At 42.5% G+C, this 15933-nt stretch overlaps 1 protein-coding gene across 40 annotated transcripts in view; it reads right to left on the bottom strand.

Moving 5' to 3' along the window:
* Positions 1-15933, bottom strand: part of Fam184a (family with sequence similarity 184, member A) — a 124572-nt gene that overhangs the window by 27379 nt on the left and 81260 nt on the right. For 24 of the 40 annotated variants that reach the window (XR_015644885.1, XR_015644883.1, XR_015644882.1 and 21 more), the window contains 3 exon segments: positions 15149-15310; positions 12732-12853; positions 12166-12316 (listed from right to left, as the gene is read on the bottom strand). Coding sequence is in view for 27 of the 40 variants with exons in the window: in NM_001427095.1 (NP_001414024.1) it covers positions 12166-12316; positions 12732-12853; positions 15149-15310 (435 nt within the window). In the remaining 13 variants the exon portion in view is untranslated. 40 annotated transcript variants of the gene reach the window in all.

Here is a 15933-nt window from a genome sequence, read left to right on the forward strand (position 1 = left end):
GAGGAACTTAAAAGTCCAGATAAAAAATGAAATATGCCTTGGAAACAACCTCAGACACCATCCACTCCTACCAAAGTAAAACGTGTCTGTGGCCTCCAAAGCTGACAGGAAAGGGTGCTCTACAGTGAGCAGGAGCCCTTTCAGTTTATTGGCAATGACTTTTCTTTGATGGATTGGTGGCAGGAACGGGCTACGCAGCATGTTTTACAAAGAAAGCTCCTGAGAAAGCAAGACCCAGGCCTCACCAGGGATTCAAAGGACGGCAAGAGGGACGAGCTACTCCCTAGCAAACAAAGAAAGCTAAAAACATCAGGGATAAGTCTGTGGTGTGAGCTTGGCTGAAATATTAGCTACAGGAAGGGTTGGGCACAAAGTTAATAAGAGAGTCAGCACATGCCGTCATGGAAAGAGCCAAGCTCTGGTGAGAAAGGACACAACTGGCATAGATGTTCATCTCTCATTATCTATTTCCAAAGAAGCCGTTTTGACTGTTGAAATTTTATGAATTATTAATTTGTATACAATGGCATGTTTCAGAGGTTTTTACAGACTTGGGGGCTAAAGGAGGAACCACAGGTCTTTGACTCCAGGTAATTCAACTCCTTAAAAGTCTGAGGAGACAGGGTCTCGCTCTGCAGCTCAGCCGGGGCTAGCCTGGGATTTATAGCAATCCATCTGAGTTCAGAGATTATGGGTGTGAGCCACCACACATAGCTAACTTCATGAAAAAAAAAACCATAGCAATAGGTAAGGCCATGTGGTGGACTAGGATTACAGTTTACATACTCGGAATTTTATGAAAGGCTTGCCAGGATGAAATGGCTACTAAGGAAAGCCCAGAAAGACAGGGTGAGGTGTGAAGCGTAATTCCAGCGAACATGAACAGAGTCCTCCTCTGTCCAACCAGTGGGGCTTGCAAGAGAAAAGGCCTCGTACAGGTAGAGTCTCAGTGTCATGATGGACCTCATGGTGACGGCCATGTGTTTCCATGGTGTTAACCTGCTAGAATGGGAAAGCCAGGGACAGCGTGTGTCACATGTGCGACCTTAACTGACATTCTCGAAGCTCTTCCTTGGCACTGTAAGTTCCTTTAGTTGGAACTAAAACTGAATTAGCCTTTTCCTCTCCAGGCCCTGGCACGGCCTGTATTCATCCAGAGAGAATAGGCATGGGGTTTCACTTTGGTAACTGTTTGGGCTGCCAGGAGCCCCAGATCTGATCCTCTTAACTGTCGTTCTCAACCTTCCTACTGCTGTGACCCTTTAATACAGTTCTTCATGTTATGGTGAACCCCCTAAATATAAGATTATTGTTGTTCATACTTTATAACTGTAGTTTTGCCACTGTTATGGGTCATAATGTGATACGTGACCTCCAAATGGGTCACTAGCCACAGGTTGAGAAGCACAGCTCTAAAGGCTTAGGCTAGTAAAAAGCCAACCACTGCCTTACACGTATTTTATATCTTTGTGATACGTGCTTTAAACGTTCACTGCCTCCATACATCTCCCATTGTGTTAGCTGGACCACACTGCTACAAATTCTATTAATCTGATTACAGACTGGCTTAGACTGGCACTATTTAAAGGTGAAACTTACGAGGAAGGAAATAACTTTAATATAAAAAGAATTACCACGTCTATCATACATTTAAATATAAGCGGTTTAAACTTTCTCCGGCTTAAGCACTGTGCACTCTAATATACTTTACCTTAAAAGAACTCCAAAAAGTTATTTTCCAACCTAGAATGTATGGTTAATATCTGAATAAACACAGTCTAGAAAGGAATAGGCGTTAAGTGCAAGACAGACACATGCAAGTTAGTAGTCAAATATACTTATCCAGTATCCTTAATATTGGAAGCACAAACACTGAAGGATTCATGTTCAATGCAGCGACATGAACGGTATGCAGAAAGCCTTATCATGCAATGCAGCACTGCAAAAACGTATTGGCAAGGCGGCGGTCAGGAAACCGGCCTTTATTCTGTGGGACACTTGCATACCATTAGACAGGACAGGTAGTGCGCCAAGCGGGGTGCTAGAAACCGATGTTTTAAGGCAGTGTGAAATGAGCTAACGTTTTACAGAAATTATTTAGACATCCTGATGTGGATATAAACTGCGTAATAATATTGAGCAGCTTTAATTCAAAATAAAATATAACGAGGATGGGGTCTGCATTAAGTGTTTGGATAACCTTGACCGATGACATTGTTAGAGAGGTGAGCACATTACAAAGCTACTTGTTGAACAGTGGACGGGAAGTGGCAGTTGCTTTGGTTGGTATGTCATACTCAAAGTAAGTCCCACATGGTATTTGCGTCTTTGTGTGTTATCGATTTTGAACAGTTTGTCCATTGACTTTGTAAAGACGTTTATTTATTTCTATGTGTATGGGGCCTTTGCCTACTTGTGAGGGCTACGCACACCATATGCATGCAGGGATGAAGAGGTCAGAAGCGTCCCCTATAACTAGGGTTACAGGGGGTTGTGAACTGCCTTGTGGGTGCTGGGAATCGAGCGCAGGTCCTCTGGAAAAACCAGCCAGTAATCTTAGCTGCTAAGCCATCTTGCCAGCCCTATTTTAAAGAGACACGAGAATTTCTATCTCAGAAAGCTTAATCTTTATGTTAAAAATTCTTACCAGGTGATGTAGGTGTAGTTAAGTGATGTGCTCTATATTTTGTAAACAATTTAAAAAATTAAACGGTGGTGACAGCTATTGCCGTTCTCTGGACTCTACCACTGGACAATCGAGTTTGAAAAGGAAAATTTGACTCTCTTTTAGAAAATATGGTGTTAAAGACAGAATTTTGTAGAAATGTCAGAGAGAAAATGCATTAAAATATGGGATTTATTTCACAGGAGGAAGCTTTGCCTCTCTGTGGAGCCCTTCACACGTGCCCTGGGTCTTTACCATGTACACGTGGACGCTGTTCAACACAAATACTAGAACGAATCTAGTTGTTTAGGCGCTTATTAGTATCTCATATATTTAGATTGCATTATTAACTCTAAACGTAAATCCAGTAGTTCAAATCTAAGGTGGCTGATGTGTGGTGGATGTGACAGGATACCAGGCACGACAAACCTTTTTAATGTGATGTTGAGGTTTTTTTTTTTTTTTTTTTAAAATCTCCTCCTTCTTTAGCCTTATTTCCACAGTTAAAGTGCACACAAGTATACAATCTATCCCGAAGGGATAGAAAATGACCCTTGAATCTAGCTGTATCCTGACCCTCTGAGATTCTGGTTCTGCACATTAGAACTGGGTCCAGGCTGATGAACAGGTTTGTCTCTAATTACCGAAGTAAGTGTGTATTGTATACAGCACACACTCTGGAGTGCATCAGGTAGAGAGACTCAGGCCGGAGACATAGTTCGGTATGTCGTGATAGAATAACATATTTCGTTTTGCTTGATTTATAAAAAAGTATACCAAGTATAAACTGATAGTTTTCACCAAATACAGATAATGTATCTAATAAAATAGTGATTTATGTCCTAGGACTCTGGGCACATTTTTAAAAATCCTCAGTCTTTAATGCCTGAAGTCACTGATGGGGAACGCATATCCCAAGTGTGTCGGGGGAAATGGAAACACCACTGTGGTATGAGATCATGAAGGTGCGCTGACTGACCTGAGGCGTTGATGAAGGAGAACTCAGAGCCCGCTTTGGGTGGTCTCCTCAGATGAAGGCACCCTGGGCTTTACTTGATGATGTTAAGTGATTTTTCTCCCTCATAAACAGTAAGTCTATGCCTTTATTTTTTCCCTCCCCTCCAAAATGGCATTTATAAGAAATACACTGTATTTAGATACATGACTCATTTTTTTTCTTGCTTTGTTTGCCTGTAGTTTATGAGCCAGGGTCTCACCATATTACCTAGGCTGGTCTTGGACTTGTAGGTATAGGCCACCATATACTGAATTTTCTGTTTTTTTTTTTTATTTTTAAAATTGTTGTTTCCCTGTATCCTAGGGTGCTGGCCCACACCCCTGATCCTTCCGCCTCTGCTCCTAAGTGCTCTGATTACAGGCGCAGAGGACTTCCCTAGAGCTTGCAATGGAGCTTCCCACGGCAGTCCCTGCTTCTTGCTTTTCTCCATTTCTTCAATGTCAGAACAGTTCAGATTCTGCTGGGATTAAAACAGGGGCCTCTCTTTTAACACCAGCCCGTAACCAGGACTATTGTAAGTCACACCAGCTTAATTGTAAAGAGGATGAAGTTGCTGAATTAGGCTTAAACGAGAACAACAAGAAGAATTTATCAGGATGTCAGTGGCTTACATACATTTTCATGAACAATTATAGATTACTGGTGCTGACACATTTAATGCTTTGTTTTAAAGAATATTAATTTGTTATTATTAAAGACTCCAGGGAGAAGGAAAGCGATAAAATCTTATTTCAGTTAAAAACATAATGTTAAAAAGAAGAATATATTTCAGATCATAATATTATGGCCACTCTGAAAACTCTGTTTGGCAATTCCAGGAAAGGCCTTCTTGGAAGATTCTACACTAAAATCAGCGACGATGAGCCACAGGGATACTTCTTCATTCCCCAGAGGAGCATAAGTTATGTTTCCTGCTATCTTCTCAACCTTAACCAAAACAGACTGGGAAGCATCTGCAAGAGGGGTGTTTTAGTGATCGCGTGATGTTTTTAAGGGTGGCCTATGAGAAGCCACCTCTGGCTAAGTGTGAACTTTCACGTGGGATGCTGGGTCAGGTACGGTGGCTGAGGAATACCTGCCTTCCCAGCTGCACGGGAACAATTCATGTAGGTTATGCAGGGTGAGGGTGGAAGGTGACCAAGGACAACTATGACGTCACATGAGGGGTTAAATAAACTAGGATCGTTTAATAATATTTAATGCTATTTTTTCCCTAGGGAATGTATCCAAATACAATAAAAATAGGCATTTGAATAATGTACTTTTAGCAAGTCGATGATCTAGTTTTTACTTAACTAGTATACCTTTAACCGCTAAGGGGAAAGGTTATGTCATCAAAATGTTCTGAGATACAATGTAATTCATTTTGGCAACAATCACATTCATTTTGGGTTCTTATCCCAGTCAACAAATACATCAGAGATTTTTCGGTATGAGCTGGAAACTGAAATGATCAAGTCAAAATTATTTCTCTAAGCTATTCGATTTTAATGTTAACAAGAACGTTTAAATGTGGCGTTTCTTGTTCATCAAAATTAAGATAAATATACCTGCCATCTATTTTAAAATGTATTAAGAAAATTAAGCTAATCATATTGATTTTTTAATTTACTTATTTGATAGGAGAGTTGACTTTTCTCAGGTAGTAGGAAATGAAAACATTAAGGTTTCACAGGACATATCTAGACTCAAACTTTGACCTGACTGGGAAAGTGTGGGCAGGCTACATTCTGCTTATAAGTAGTTACACAGGCACATAGCTGTCCCGCTGCCTGACACTCCACTGAGTGAAGGTTTCACAGGACAGCAGCCAAGGCAGCGGCCACCTTTAATATCCTCTACTCCCTGAGAAAGGCTCGCATCGCCAGAGGCCCTTTCTAGAAGAAACGGACTGACTTCTGCCCTGAGGTACCCAGGAGCCAAGGAACACATTCAGAGACATTCAGCTCTGCAATTTCACGAAGAGGAACAAGGTATTAATGGAACTTGATATGCAGATAAATCTATTTTTCTTCAAAGATAAAGAAAAACATATGAATGATAATTTTAAAGCTAAATTACTGCACGTGTATCTACATTAAAGCCCAACATAATTCTTTTGCCATAATTAATAGGAAAGAGATGTATTAAAACTTATGACATTAAAATATAAAATATATTTTATTTCTATTTAAATTCCATGAACTTTCCCAAATACTCATTCCTTTTAAGTAAAGTCTAGTTATATGTTTTTTTAAAATAAATTTTTAACTGAAGAAAACACATTTTCCATTTATTCCCATTTTCTGGTAATCAACTAGTTAGTATTTGTCAGGGACATTACTATGCTTTCAAGGTTAATGGCAAAATGATGAATTTTAAATTTAAGACGAAAAATGTAGCTTAGCTTCATCATGGAATACACGTAACAAGACAGTATGGTAGATGTGCACACACACACAAACAAACGGTTGAAGGTTAGATATTTTTAGTACCCGTGTGCAGAAGAAATCTTACACGGTGTGCCAGCGTCTAGCTTTGTGTAAGTTAAGGCTTCAAAGCAGTGTTGTTAGGCAAAACGAGAAGGGCAACATGCCTTGTGCACAAACTGTAAGTGCGCTCACTTACATTGTTGATGGACTTATGCAAAGCTTCACCCAGAGAGTGCCGCTATGAGGAAAGATCACAGAAGAAAGGGGACATTCAGAGACTGACCGAGCCAGAGAGAGGAGGAGTAAAATGGAGTGGGAAACACAGAACACTAATTATCACATGCGCACAACAACAGTTCTGAGGAGAAATTCAAGACACTGTATAAATGATCTTATGTCTTAATTAGGATATTAATAGGATTGGACGATCCTAAAATCATCTGATGGGTCTGTGGGCCTGTTGACTTACCTTACCTGTGCAGGATACGTCAGGTTAGACCATGTGACCTGAGTCCAGTGTAAAATATGACGGTTACCAAGAGGCACAGACGGGCTATTGCTGTTCTGAAGTCCTTCAGACAGCCGCAACCTCACTGCTGTGGTTGCGTATGAATGGCTGTAGGGCACGGGTTTCCCCAAAGAGAAGGTGAGAATCACAAAACTGCCTTGACCTTTTTATACTACCACTTGGAAATCAGGACTACAGAGAAAAAAAAATAACGTGATTTTATATCTTTTAAATTCTCTTTTCTAGCATGAACTCTAGAGACCCCAATGTTGTTTTCCAATGTCACGAGGTTGGATAGGGGGCTAGGGAGCTAGCTCAGAAGTTAAAAGCACTTGCTACTTTTGCAGAGGACCCAGGTTCAGGTCCCAGAACTCACATGGTAGTTCACAACCATCTGCAATTCCAACTTCAGAGGATCTGATGCCCACCCACAAGCACACGTATGGGGTATACACACATACATGCAAAGCAAAATATTCATACACATAAAACAATTAACACACTTTTAAAAGGTGGGTGACTAGGATATTTTAGGACATGGTTTACTACAGCTGGATGGTGGAAAATGTCACGCATGTGGATTTGACACTGCAGGTCACTTATATACAGAACATCGCAAGGCATGCTGGGATCCTCAAAAGCTATGGACTGGATGTTTGGGAGCCCAGCTCACCAAGTCCTCTGTTGACATCCCACCACTCAGTGGGATGACATTAGAAAGTGAGTCCTCGGGCAGGGGTTAGGTTGTGGGGACAACACTTTCATTACTGGGTACTGTCCTTATAAAAATCCCCGTGCAGAGCTTCTTCAACGCCTTCTACTATGTGAGAGAGCAGAGCCATGGGAAACGTTTATGGTCATCTGTGACAGGACTACTGGTCCCAAGGAGTGAGGGAGCTGCTCGAATTCAGAATCCCGGAAGTGGTTCAGGACAAGGCTGGAATGGAGCTGTGCACTGGACAAGCCTGGGTTACTATAGACGGGCCTTTTCAGAAAGAAAAGTGGACAGGTGCAGAGAGCCATCAGTCACTTTAGGAAACACTAAGGGAATGCTGGGGAAATAAAAGGTTGATAGAAATATGGACAGTAAGGCCACCCAGAGCAAGTCTCAGGTAGAAAAGGTCCCAGCACTGAAAGCTGGAATGACAGCCACTCCTTCCACAAAGAAGCCATGACCTTTGCTGACAGTTTTATCTGTACTTGAGTCTTACGGAAAATAGAATTTTAGGAAAGGAATTAGATATTGAGCTAAGTGGCTCCCAAGTATTTTTGAAGGTCTGAGTTGGCTCTCACAGTAAAATGGAAGGAGCGAAACGGAGGTGTATAGATGGCTCGGTGGTTAAGAACACTTGGTTTTCTTATAGGTGACCTGGGTTTGATTCCCAGCATCCACATGGCTGGCCGCTCATATCTACCCATAATTCCATTCTAAGGAGGATCTGACACTCTCTTATTACTTCTACTAGCACCAGGCATGTATGTGCTGCACAGACATACATTTGAGCGAAACATACATATTTTAAAAATCTAAAAAGAAAAAATGTTTTAAAGAGACAAACAACTTAAAAGATACAATTGCTAAATAAGAACTAATTAGAATATAAAGATTTTTAAAATCCCAAGTCTAGCCATAGTATAAACATAAGAAAGCAGGTTTGTAAGACAATACCAAAATATACCTGAGGACCGCTTAATACATCAGCTTGACCATCAAACATGGGCTGAGGAATCTTTACAGCAGTAGCTAGGCACCATTGTTTAGGAAGAGGGAAGGCTCTGGGCATGGTGGCATGCATTTAATTCTAGCACAGATAGGCATATCTATCTCTGTGGGTTTGAGGCTAGCCTGGTCTACACAGAGAGTTCTGGGGCAGCCAGAGTTATATAGTGACTCTGTCTCAAAGAAAATAAAACAAAACAAAAAGAAGAGGGGGAGGGAGAAGGAGGACGAGGAGGAAGAAGAGGAGGGAGGAGAAAGAAGAGGAGAAGAGGAGGAGGAAGGAGGAAAGTGAGGAGGAGGAGGAAAAGGAAGAGGAAAAGGAGGAGGAGAAGGAGGAAAAGGAGGAGGAGGATGAGGATGAAAAGGGAGAGGAGGAGGAGGAAAAGGGAGAGGAGGAGGAGGAGGAGGAGGAGAAGGGAGAGGAGGAGGAGGAGGAGGAAAAGGGAGAGGAGGAGGAGGAGGAGGAAAAGGGAGAGGAGGAGGAGGAGGAGGAGGAAAAGGGAGAGGAGGAGGAGGAGGAGGAAAAGGGAGAGGAGGAGGAGGAGGAGGAGGAGGAGGAAAAGGGAGAGGAGGAGGAGGAAAAGGGAGAGGAAAAGGAGGAGGAGGAGGAGGAGGAGGAGGAGGAAAAGGGAGAGGAGGAGGAAAAGGGAGAGGAGGAGGAGGAGAAGGAGGAAAAGGAGGAGGAGGAGGAGGAAAAGGGAGAGGAGGAGGAGGAGGAGGAAAAGGGAGAGGAGGAGGAGGAGGAGGAGGAAGAGGGAGAGGAGGAGGAGGAGGAGGAAGAGGAGGAAAAGGGAGAGGAGGAGGAAAAGGGAGAGGAGGAGGAGGAGGAAAAGGAAGAGGAAAAGGAAGAGGAAAAGGAGGAGGGAGAGGAGGAGGAAAAGGGAGAGGAGGAGGAGGAGGAGGAGGGAGAGGGGGAGGAGGAGGAGGGGGGGGAGGAGGAGGAGGAGGAAGAGGGAGAGGAGGAGGAGGAGGAAAAGGGAGAGGAGGAGGAGGAAAAGGGAGAGGAGGAGGGGGAGGGGGAGGAGGAGGAGGAGGAGGAAAAGGGAGAGGAGGAGGAGGAGGAGGAGGAGGGGGAGGAGGAGGAGGGGGAAGAATGTCCCTGAAAGTGAATCATCTGTCTTCGTGGTACAGTGGCCCTGTGCCTCACTGCTAGCAAGCCAGAACAACTCCATCTAAAGCTGGGGGTGGGGGTGGTGAAGTTCCTAAGTTTTAGGGGCAACTCAGCGTCTCGTTGTCTCTGGAAGTTAGGACTCAGCTACAGCTGCCCGTGAAGGGCAGAGGAATAAGGAGGTGCTTTGCAAGCCTTCAGATCTCACTGTGTCTCCTTTCTTGCCTGTTTCTCACATCCGGAAACGGAATGTCTGTTTTCTTCTTTTCCCGTCCTTGCATGTGGGATACATAAAACTTACCTCGTGCAATGGTTTAGATGGTAAATGTCTTCTGAAAACCCATGTGATAGACTTGGCTCTTAGGGGGCTGCTACTGGGAGGTGGCAAAGCTTCTGACAGATGTGCCTGATACATAGCTTTACATCCCTGGGGACAAGTGCTTGAAGGGGAGACTGTGGGACCCCAACTCCTCCCCATTTCCTTCCTGCTTCCTGGACCTGAAGTCCTCTGTGGGACCATGCTTTCAGCCACTGACATCCTGGTACCACACCAGAGGCTGCACAAGTATGGGTTGGAATCCTTAACACTGTGAGTCAATAAACCTATCATCTTATAATTATGTTGGATCAGTTTTATTAACTTCCCAGCTAATATTCTGAGTGGAGATAAATAAATGAACCACAATAAAATCCACCTTAAGATAGAAATATATATGTGTGTGTGTGTGTGTGTGTGTGTGTGATAGAATTTTAGCGTTAAAAACATTGTCAACTGTTTTCTTTATAACTTTCTGGATATTACAGCTGAATTAGAACCTAGTTGCTTTATTTGTAAATTGTGATGTGTACACTATTCCAGAAAGTACAGTCTGTGCTGGCCAACACTTTAAACTGGCCACACAACCATAGGTCTGAATACTTGGGAGTCTGAGGGAGAAAGAGAGCTTGAGCTCAGAGTTCAAGATCAACCTGGGCAACATACTGGGACGCTGTAGCATCACCACCACCACCACCACCATCATCAACAACAACAAGGACTAAAATAAGAGATGTTCATGGAATATAAAGTAGGATAAGTGAAATATTAAAATAAGACAAAACACTAAAGAGAAACAAAGAAGACAAGTAAGGAAGAAAAGAAAGGAAGGAGGGAAGAGAAAAAAATAGAGCCAGGATGACCTCTGACAACTTAATGCAAGAGAGATGACAAGAAAAACAAGAACAGAACCGGAAAGATGATGTCAGCCACCAAGTTTGATGGCATGGGTTCAATCCCTGGAATCCACATGGTGGAAGGAGAGAGCTGAGTCCTGATGAGCTGCCCTCTGAACTCCACACTTGCACAGTGTACATGGGAGTGCACACATGAACAATAAAAAGAGAAGAGAATAAACTTAGGGAAAAACAATGGGGAAAGTGCTGACATTTCTTTACAGTGCAAACTCAGTCCCTAAAACGTCTGTGTTCAACACTTCCTGGCTGAAAAAATACCACAGAGATTTTAGGGATAGTTTCTATATTAATACATAATTGAATGGACTATCCTGTGCTAGGTACAGAATGTGAAAGAAGGAAAATACCACTTTGGGTCCCCAAATAAGAATCTGAAATCGGTCTACAGAAGGCCACTAGTAAGCTGTGCTAATGTGAAGCCAACCTCTGGCAAGGTTGTTTACTTGTTCTTGTTCCAAAGGCTTCAAATGATTGCACACACACACACACACACACACACACACACACACATGCATGCACACATGCACACATACGTGCGTGAACATGCACACATGCATACATTGTTCTTTTTCAGAGTCCCATTATATATTATGTAAACCAGAAACAAACAGGCAGGCCTCAAGCATTCCTGAAATGGCAATACATGTTTCTACATATGTAAAAATTAGCTTAAAGGAAGTCTACTTTTTAATTCTATTTTGGAATTCTTCACAATCATAAACAGGAAGAAAAGACTAAGGTTTTTCAGCCCTAACCTAGGAATTGCTCCATGCCTTAGTTCTGTCCTTGCTTGATGAGGCATACAGTCTGCTTAATTACAGGGTAGCCAGGATCTTCCCTCGCTTGCTGATGCACACAGTTAGTCTATCTAATCACTAGTCTACCAGGATCACCTTGCTTGGTGCTACCTATGGTTGGATCTAGTTAATTACTGGTTTAACCAGGAGAGTGCAGAAAGCCCATGAAGTTTGAATAAGTAAGTGAAATGTGTAAATTATTTTAATGGCAGTTGTAAGTGTCCTGGAAATAATGCAGATCTAGACACACTACCACATTTTGTTTATGCCGTACTGTCTCAGTACTTAAGGCATAAACCCACAAGAGAAACAGATACCCATTGCTCCCTTGGGCAAACGGTTTTTAAAATCAGGACACTGCTACTGAACATCTTCTGCTGCCCAGAGGGCATCTAAGGGTTAGAAACCAGATAATTTTACATTTTCAAAAACCAGCTGACTTTCCCATTCAAAGCCTATGTGCTGTGCTCAAGAATCAAAGGAAAAAGTTACAAATCCTTCTCAGAATTTGGGATCGAATACACAACTGATTTATTTAGCACACTGTTTGGTATGACTATGTTTCTGGTCTTAAGACATTTAGAATGTTTTAAGTGTGTCCTGTGGAAAAGGAAACACAATGAGGTACCATGCAGGGCTTGTGTTTCTCCCGCTGGAGAGTGGCCAAGGACAGGAATGGCCGACTGCGGGAGCTGACTTGTCTACCTGGTTTAGGAGGTCTTCCACCTTCTTCTGCCACGAATCCCGGGCTGCAGTCTTCTCTCTCTCTTTCAGCTGCAACAGTTGAGACATCGCACACTTCTTATCTTCTTCATGTTGAAGCTTCAACTCCTGGCGAAGTTTGGAGCACTCTTGTCTATAACAAATCACAGGCATCTGCTTGGTAAAGAGAGTTGTTTCCCTCAGGGGAGGTCCTTTATGGGGTTCATGGGGTTCCTAAAAGCCCATTTAATCCTCAGGTCTGTGAGTCTGAGTGCCACTGGGCTACCTGACAGGAAACTGGTCGCTTGACCAAGAGCATTCCCTACTTTACCACGGGCAGACTTAGGCATGAGAACGAACCAGTCTTCTAATCTCGCGCTACTTCTCTGCTTTCTTGTATTAAAGAAAAAATTAAGTTTAAAAAGTGAATCTGAATTCAAGCCAGGGGAAAAAAGAACTCTAAATTCTCTGCATTTAATCATGAGAAAAATTAACTTACAACACTGCTAGCCCATCGTTTTAGGAGGCTCCCACAAGAACGCTCCCCACACTGAGACTGCACTGTGTACCTAAGATTTTCAGTCCACTTGATCTCCAGGTCATGGGCCATTCTGTCCACCCTCAGCTTCTCTTCTTCCTTCATGGTGGCTAGTGTCTGTTCGTGCTCATGCCGTTCTTGTTGTAGCTCAGCCTGAAGAGCAGAAGGACAAGTGAAGACGGTCTCCATGAATGTAGACAGAAGAACAGCATGGCAGCCGCTGAAAGGCTAGCTATGAGAATTAGTGAGATATTTCAACAAGATACAAGGAACACGTTCTGTATTTGAAAATGTTCTCTCCTTAATATTTTCTTTAAATCACAGCTTATGCTATCTAAACAGTTTGGATTTAATTTATTAAAACTTTTAAAATCATAAACATACATCATACTGCCACGTTCTTGCAATTAATTCATATTCTAGTTTAAAATCAGGCTACTTGTCCAAAGCATCTGTGTACCACCGACATGGTGAAAGGGATTATGACGAATTTGTCTGGATGATTTTCTATGTCACTTGAAGCCACACGCCCATGCGCTTAGTGTTACGATAATGACATGGCCCCTGAGAAATCTTTGCAGACTGACATAAATCAAGTGATTTCCTGGATCCAGTGGCTGGATGTGACTATCTGGACGAAAGCGCCAACTTTGGACCACTCTGAGGGTTGTGCCTAGGAGCACCTGGCAAAACAGGAACAGACACTGGGCTAGCCTTTGGTCACTATGATGAATCTTTTGGGATCACTCTGGCCGACAGCACAGGGTAAAGCAGTTTTAAAGTTATATCCAGTATTAAAACTCCCACAGGACAATGCAGACCTGGCTAACTATTACTGAACTCAGGCACCTGCTCTCGCCCAACACTCAGCCCCTAGGAACCATCTTTCTATAACAGGTAACACTAAACAACTTAAATATACTTGAAGTAGTTCTTATTGAAGGGAATTCCGCATCGAGATTTATTTTTAATTATGTGTATGTGTGCACATCTCTGTGTTAGCATGTGCACATGAATGCAGCTGACCTCAGAGGACAGATGTATTAGATGTCCCTGAGGCTAAAATTACAGGATGAAATATAGTAAAGCTAGGAATAGGGTGCATACCAAGGTGAGGTTTACCAATTTAAAATACCTTCCTCTCTCCTTTCACTTTTGCTAATGTATAAAAAAAACACCTTTCAATCTGATTTAGTCATTCCATTCAGTGATATGTGGAGAACTGCTACCACTGAGGTTGTAGACAGTGTATGGCATCACATATATTAACTATAATGCATATTATTATAGTGTACTATATATTGCATGCAATCTTATTGTCATATTAGCACTGTTGTATCATATAGCCACTACTGAAAGGTAAACAGAAGCCATCTATTTTGTCACAGACTTCAAAAATAAAATCTAATTGGTATTTAAAATACACTCAATCATTCCCTAGGTAAACCATGAATACACAGTATTGGAAATGCAGCATCACCAATTCTAAGCTAAAAATCAATACTATTACTAAAAGCGACCCCAGCTGAGTGATTACACGTTGCTGAACACTATAATGTACTCGGCTCGCCCCTTTTAACTTTTATAACTGTGATATGAAAAGTATTATTATCCTGCTCTCTGCCTTATTAAAGGGTCAAGGAGAAAAATGCAGCTCTGTCCAAGTGACGTAGTGAGTGGTGGATGCAGAATTCCCACAAGACCAGTCCCGCCTGACTGAAGCCCACATTCCGGATCACCCCTGAGGGAGGACATGGAGAGCCCTCATCTATTGTCTACCGTGTTCCTAGTTTTAGAGACTCTGAAACTTTGCTCTGCTTCCTAAGAGTGGGGGAGGGGAGGGGGAGCCTCCTGAGACCTGTACTTCACAGCAAAGCTCTGTTTGTTAGATGTGAAAGCTGCAGCTGCGGCCAGGAAAAGAACTTGCACATGCTAACTATCCTGGGCTGAACTGTGTCTGTAAAAGGCGCTCCTGAGATCTCAGCCCGTAGACCCAGAGTGTCTCAGGATGTAACCTTCTTTGGAAACAGTGCTCCCACGGTTTCACTGCTCACGAGTTTATGCAGTTTAATTGACACGAGGCTGTGTGGGAGCAACAGACTCCCCAATCCAGTATGACCAGCACACTTAAGAGCTGATAATATGGAGACAGGCGGAGACAGAAATGCTGTAAAAGGCAAAACCATCTCTGGGGCTACAAAAGGCTGCAGAAAAACAGTTTCTCTTAGAGACATAGGAGAGAGAGTATCCTTGTCAGCAGCTTCGTCTTAGACATCTAGCCCAGAGAGCCCTTTCAGTTGAGCTCAAATCACGGCATTTGGATCACTCTTTAATGGGAGTCCAAGGAACTAATACAGTAATTATATAGCGGCGCCCACAGAGGCTTTAAGTGGCCCAATTGTATTTTTATATTTAGACACTTAGATTACAGTAGCATCATGCAATTACCTCAACATTTAAGAGGGCATCCTTGGTCTCCTTTAGCCTGCCTTTGGTCAGGTCCAGCTCACTCTGAAGCCTCTCCTGGGAATCCTGAAGACTTGCAATGAGTCCTTCGGCAGAGCCAAGACCCTGTTCACTCTTCCTTACTAGATCTTGGAGGCGGTCAATCTATGAGTGAACAGAGTGTTTTTTAATAGGCTGGACAAAGGCAGAGCAGAGCCATTCCCACGGTTTCTGAGACGGTTTCCTCGTTTTTTACTTTACTCAATGGATCCTTTCTCCATGATTCTGGAAGGAGCACTTAGCCACGACACTCTTTACCATCCGTGGTTTCTTTTAGACTTCCATGGCTACAGTTTCCACTTTCCGGGACCATAATGCAAGGACATGGGTATCCCTTCCCTCGGGCTCTTGGCTTAAAGAAAATCATTAGTTATATCAGGTAATAAAATACATATGAAAAGGAACTGAATTGAGGTGAAGATTATATTAAAGATAAAAAATACACTGTTTTAAAGCTTTTTAAAAATTGAACCATTTATATACCATGAATCAAGTCCTTGTGCTATTTAGAAAGGCAATGCATTTAGGTCAAGGTTGGCAATCTCTAACACATGTCTTCAAGACTCAAGATATTATTTGTATTTCCAAGTAAAAGTTGCCTCAGGTGGGGGAAACCCTTTGAGCTGGAACTAGGAACGAATGGACAATCTGTTGACTGGGTTGACAGAGACCCTCTAATTATCGGAGCCAAAAATCCATGAATTTAAAAGATCTTTAAAAATCTAAGA

The sequence above is a fragment of the Rattus norvegicus genome, chromosome 20 (genome assembly GCF_021556685.1).
Source record: "Rattus norvegicus strain SHRSP/BbbUtx chromosome 20, alternate assembly SHRSP_T2T, whole genome shotgun sequence".
In the NCBI taxonomy this organism is placed as follows: domain Eukaryota; kingdom Metazoa; phylum Chordata; class Mammalia; order Rodentia; family Muridae; genus Rattus; species Rattus norvegicus.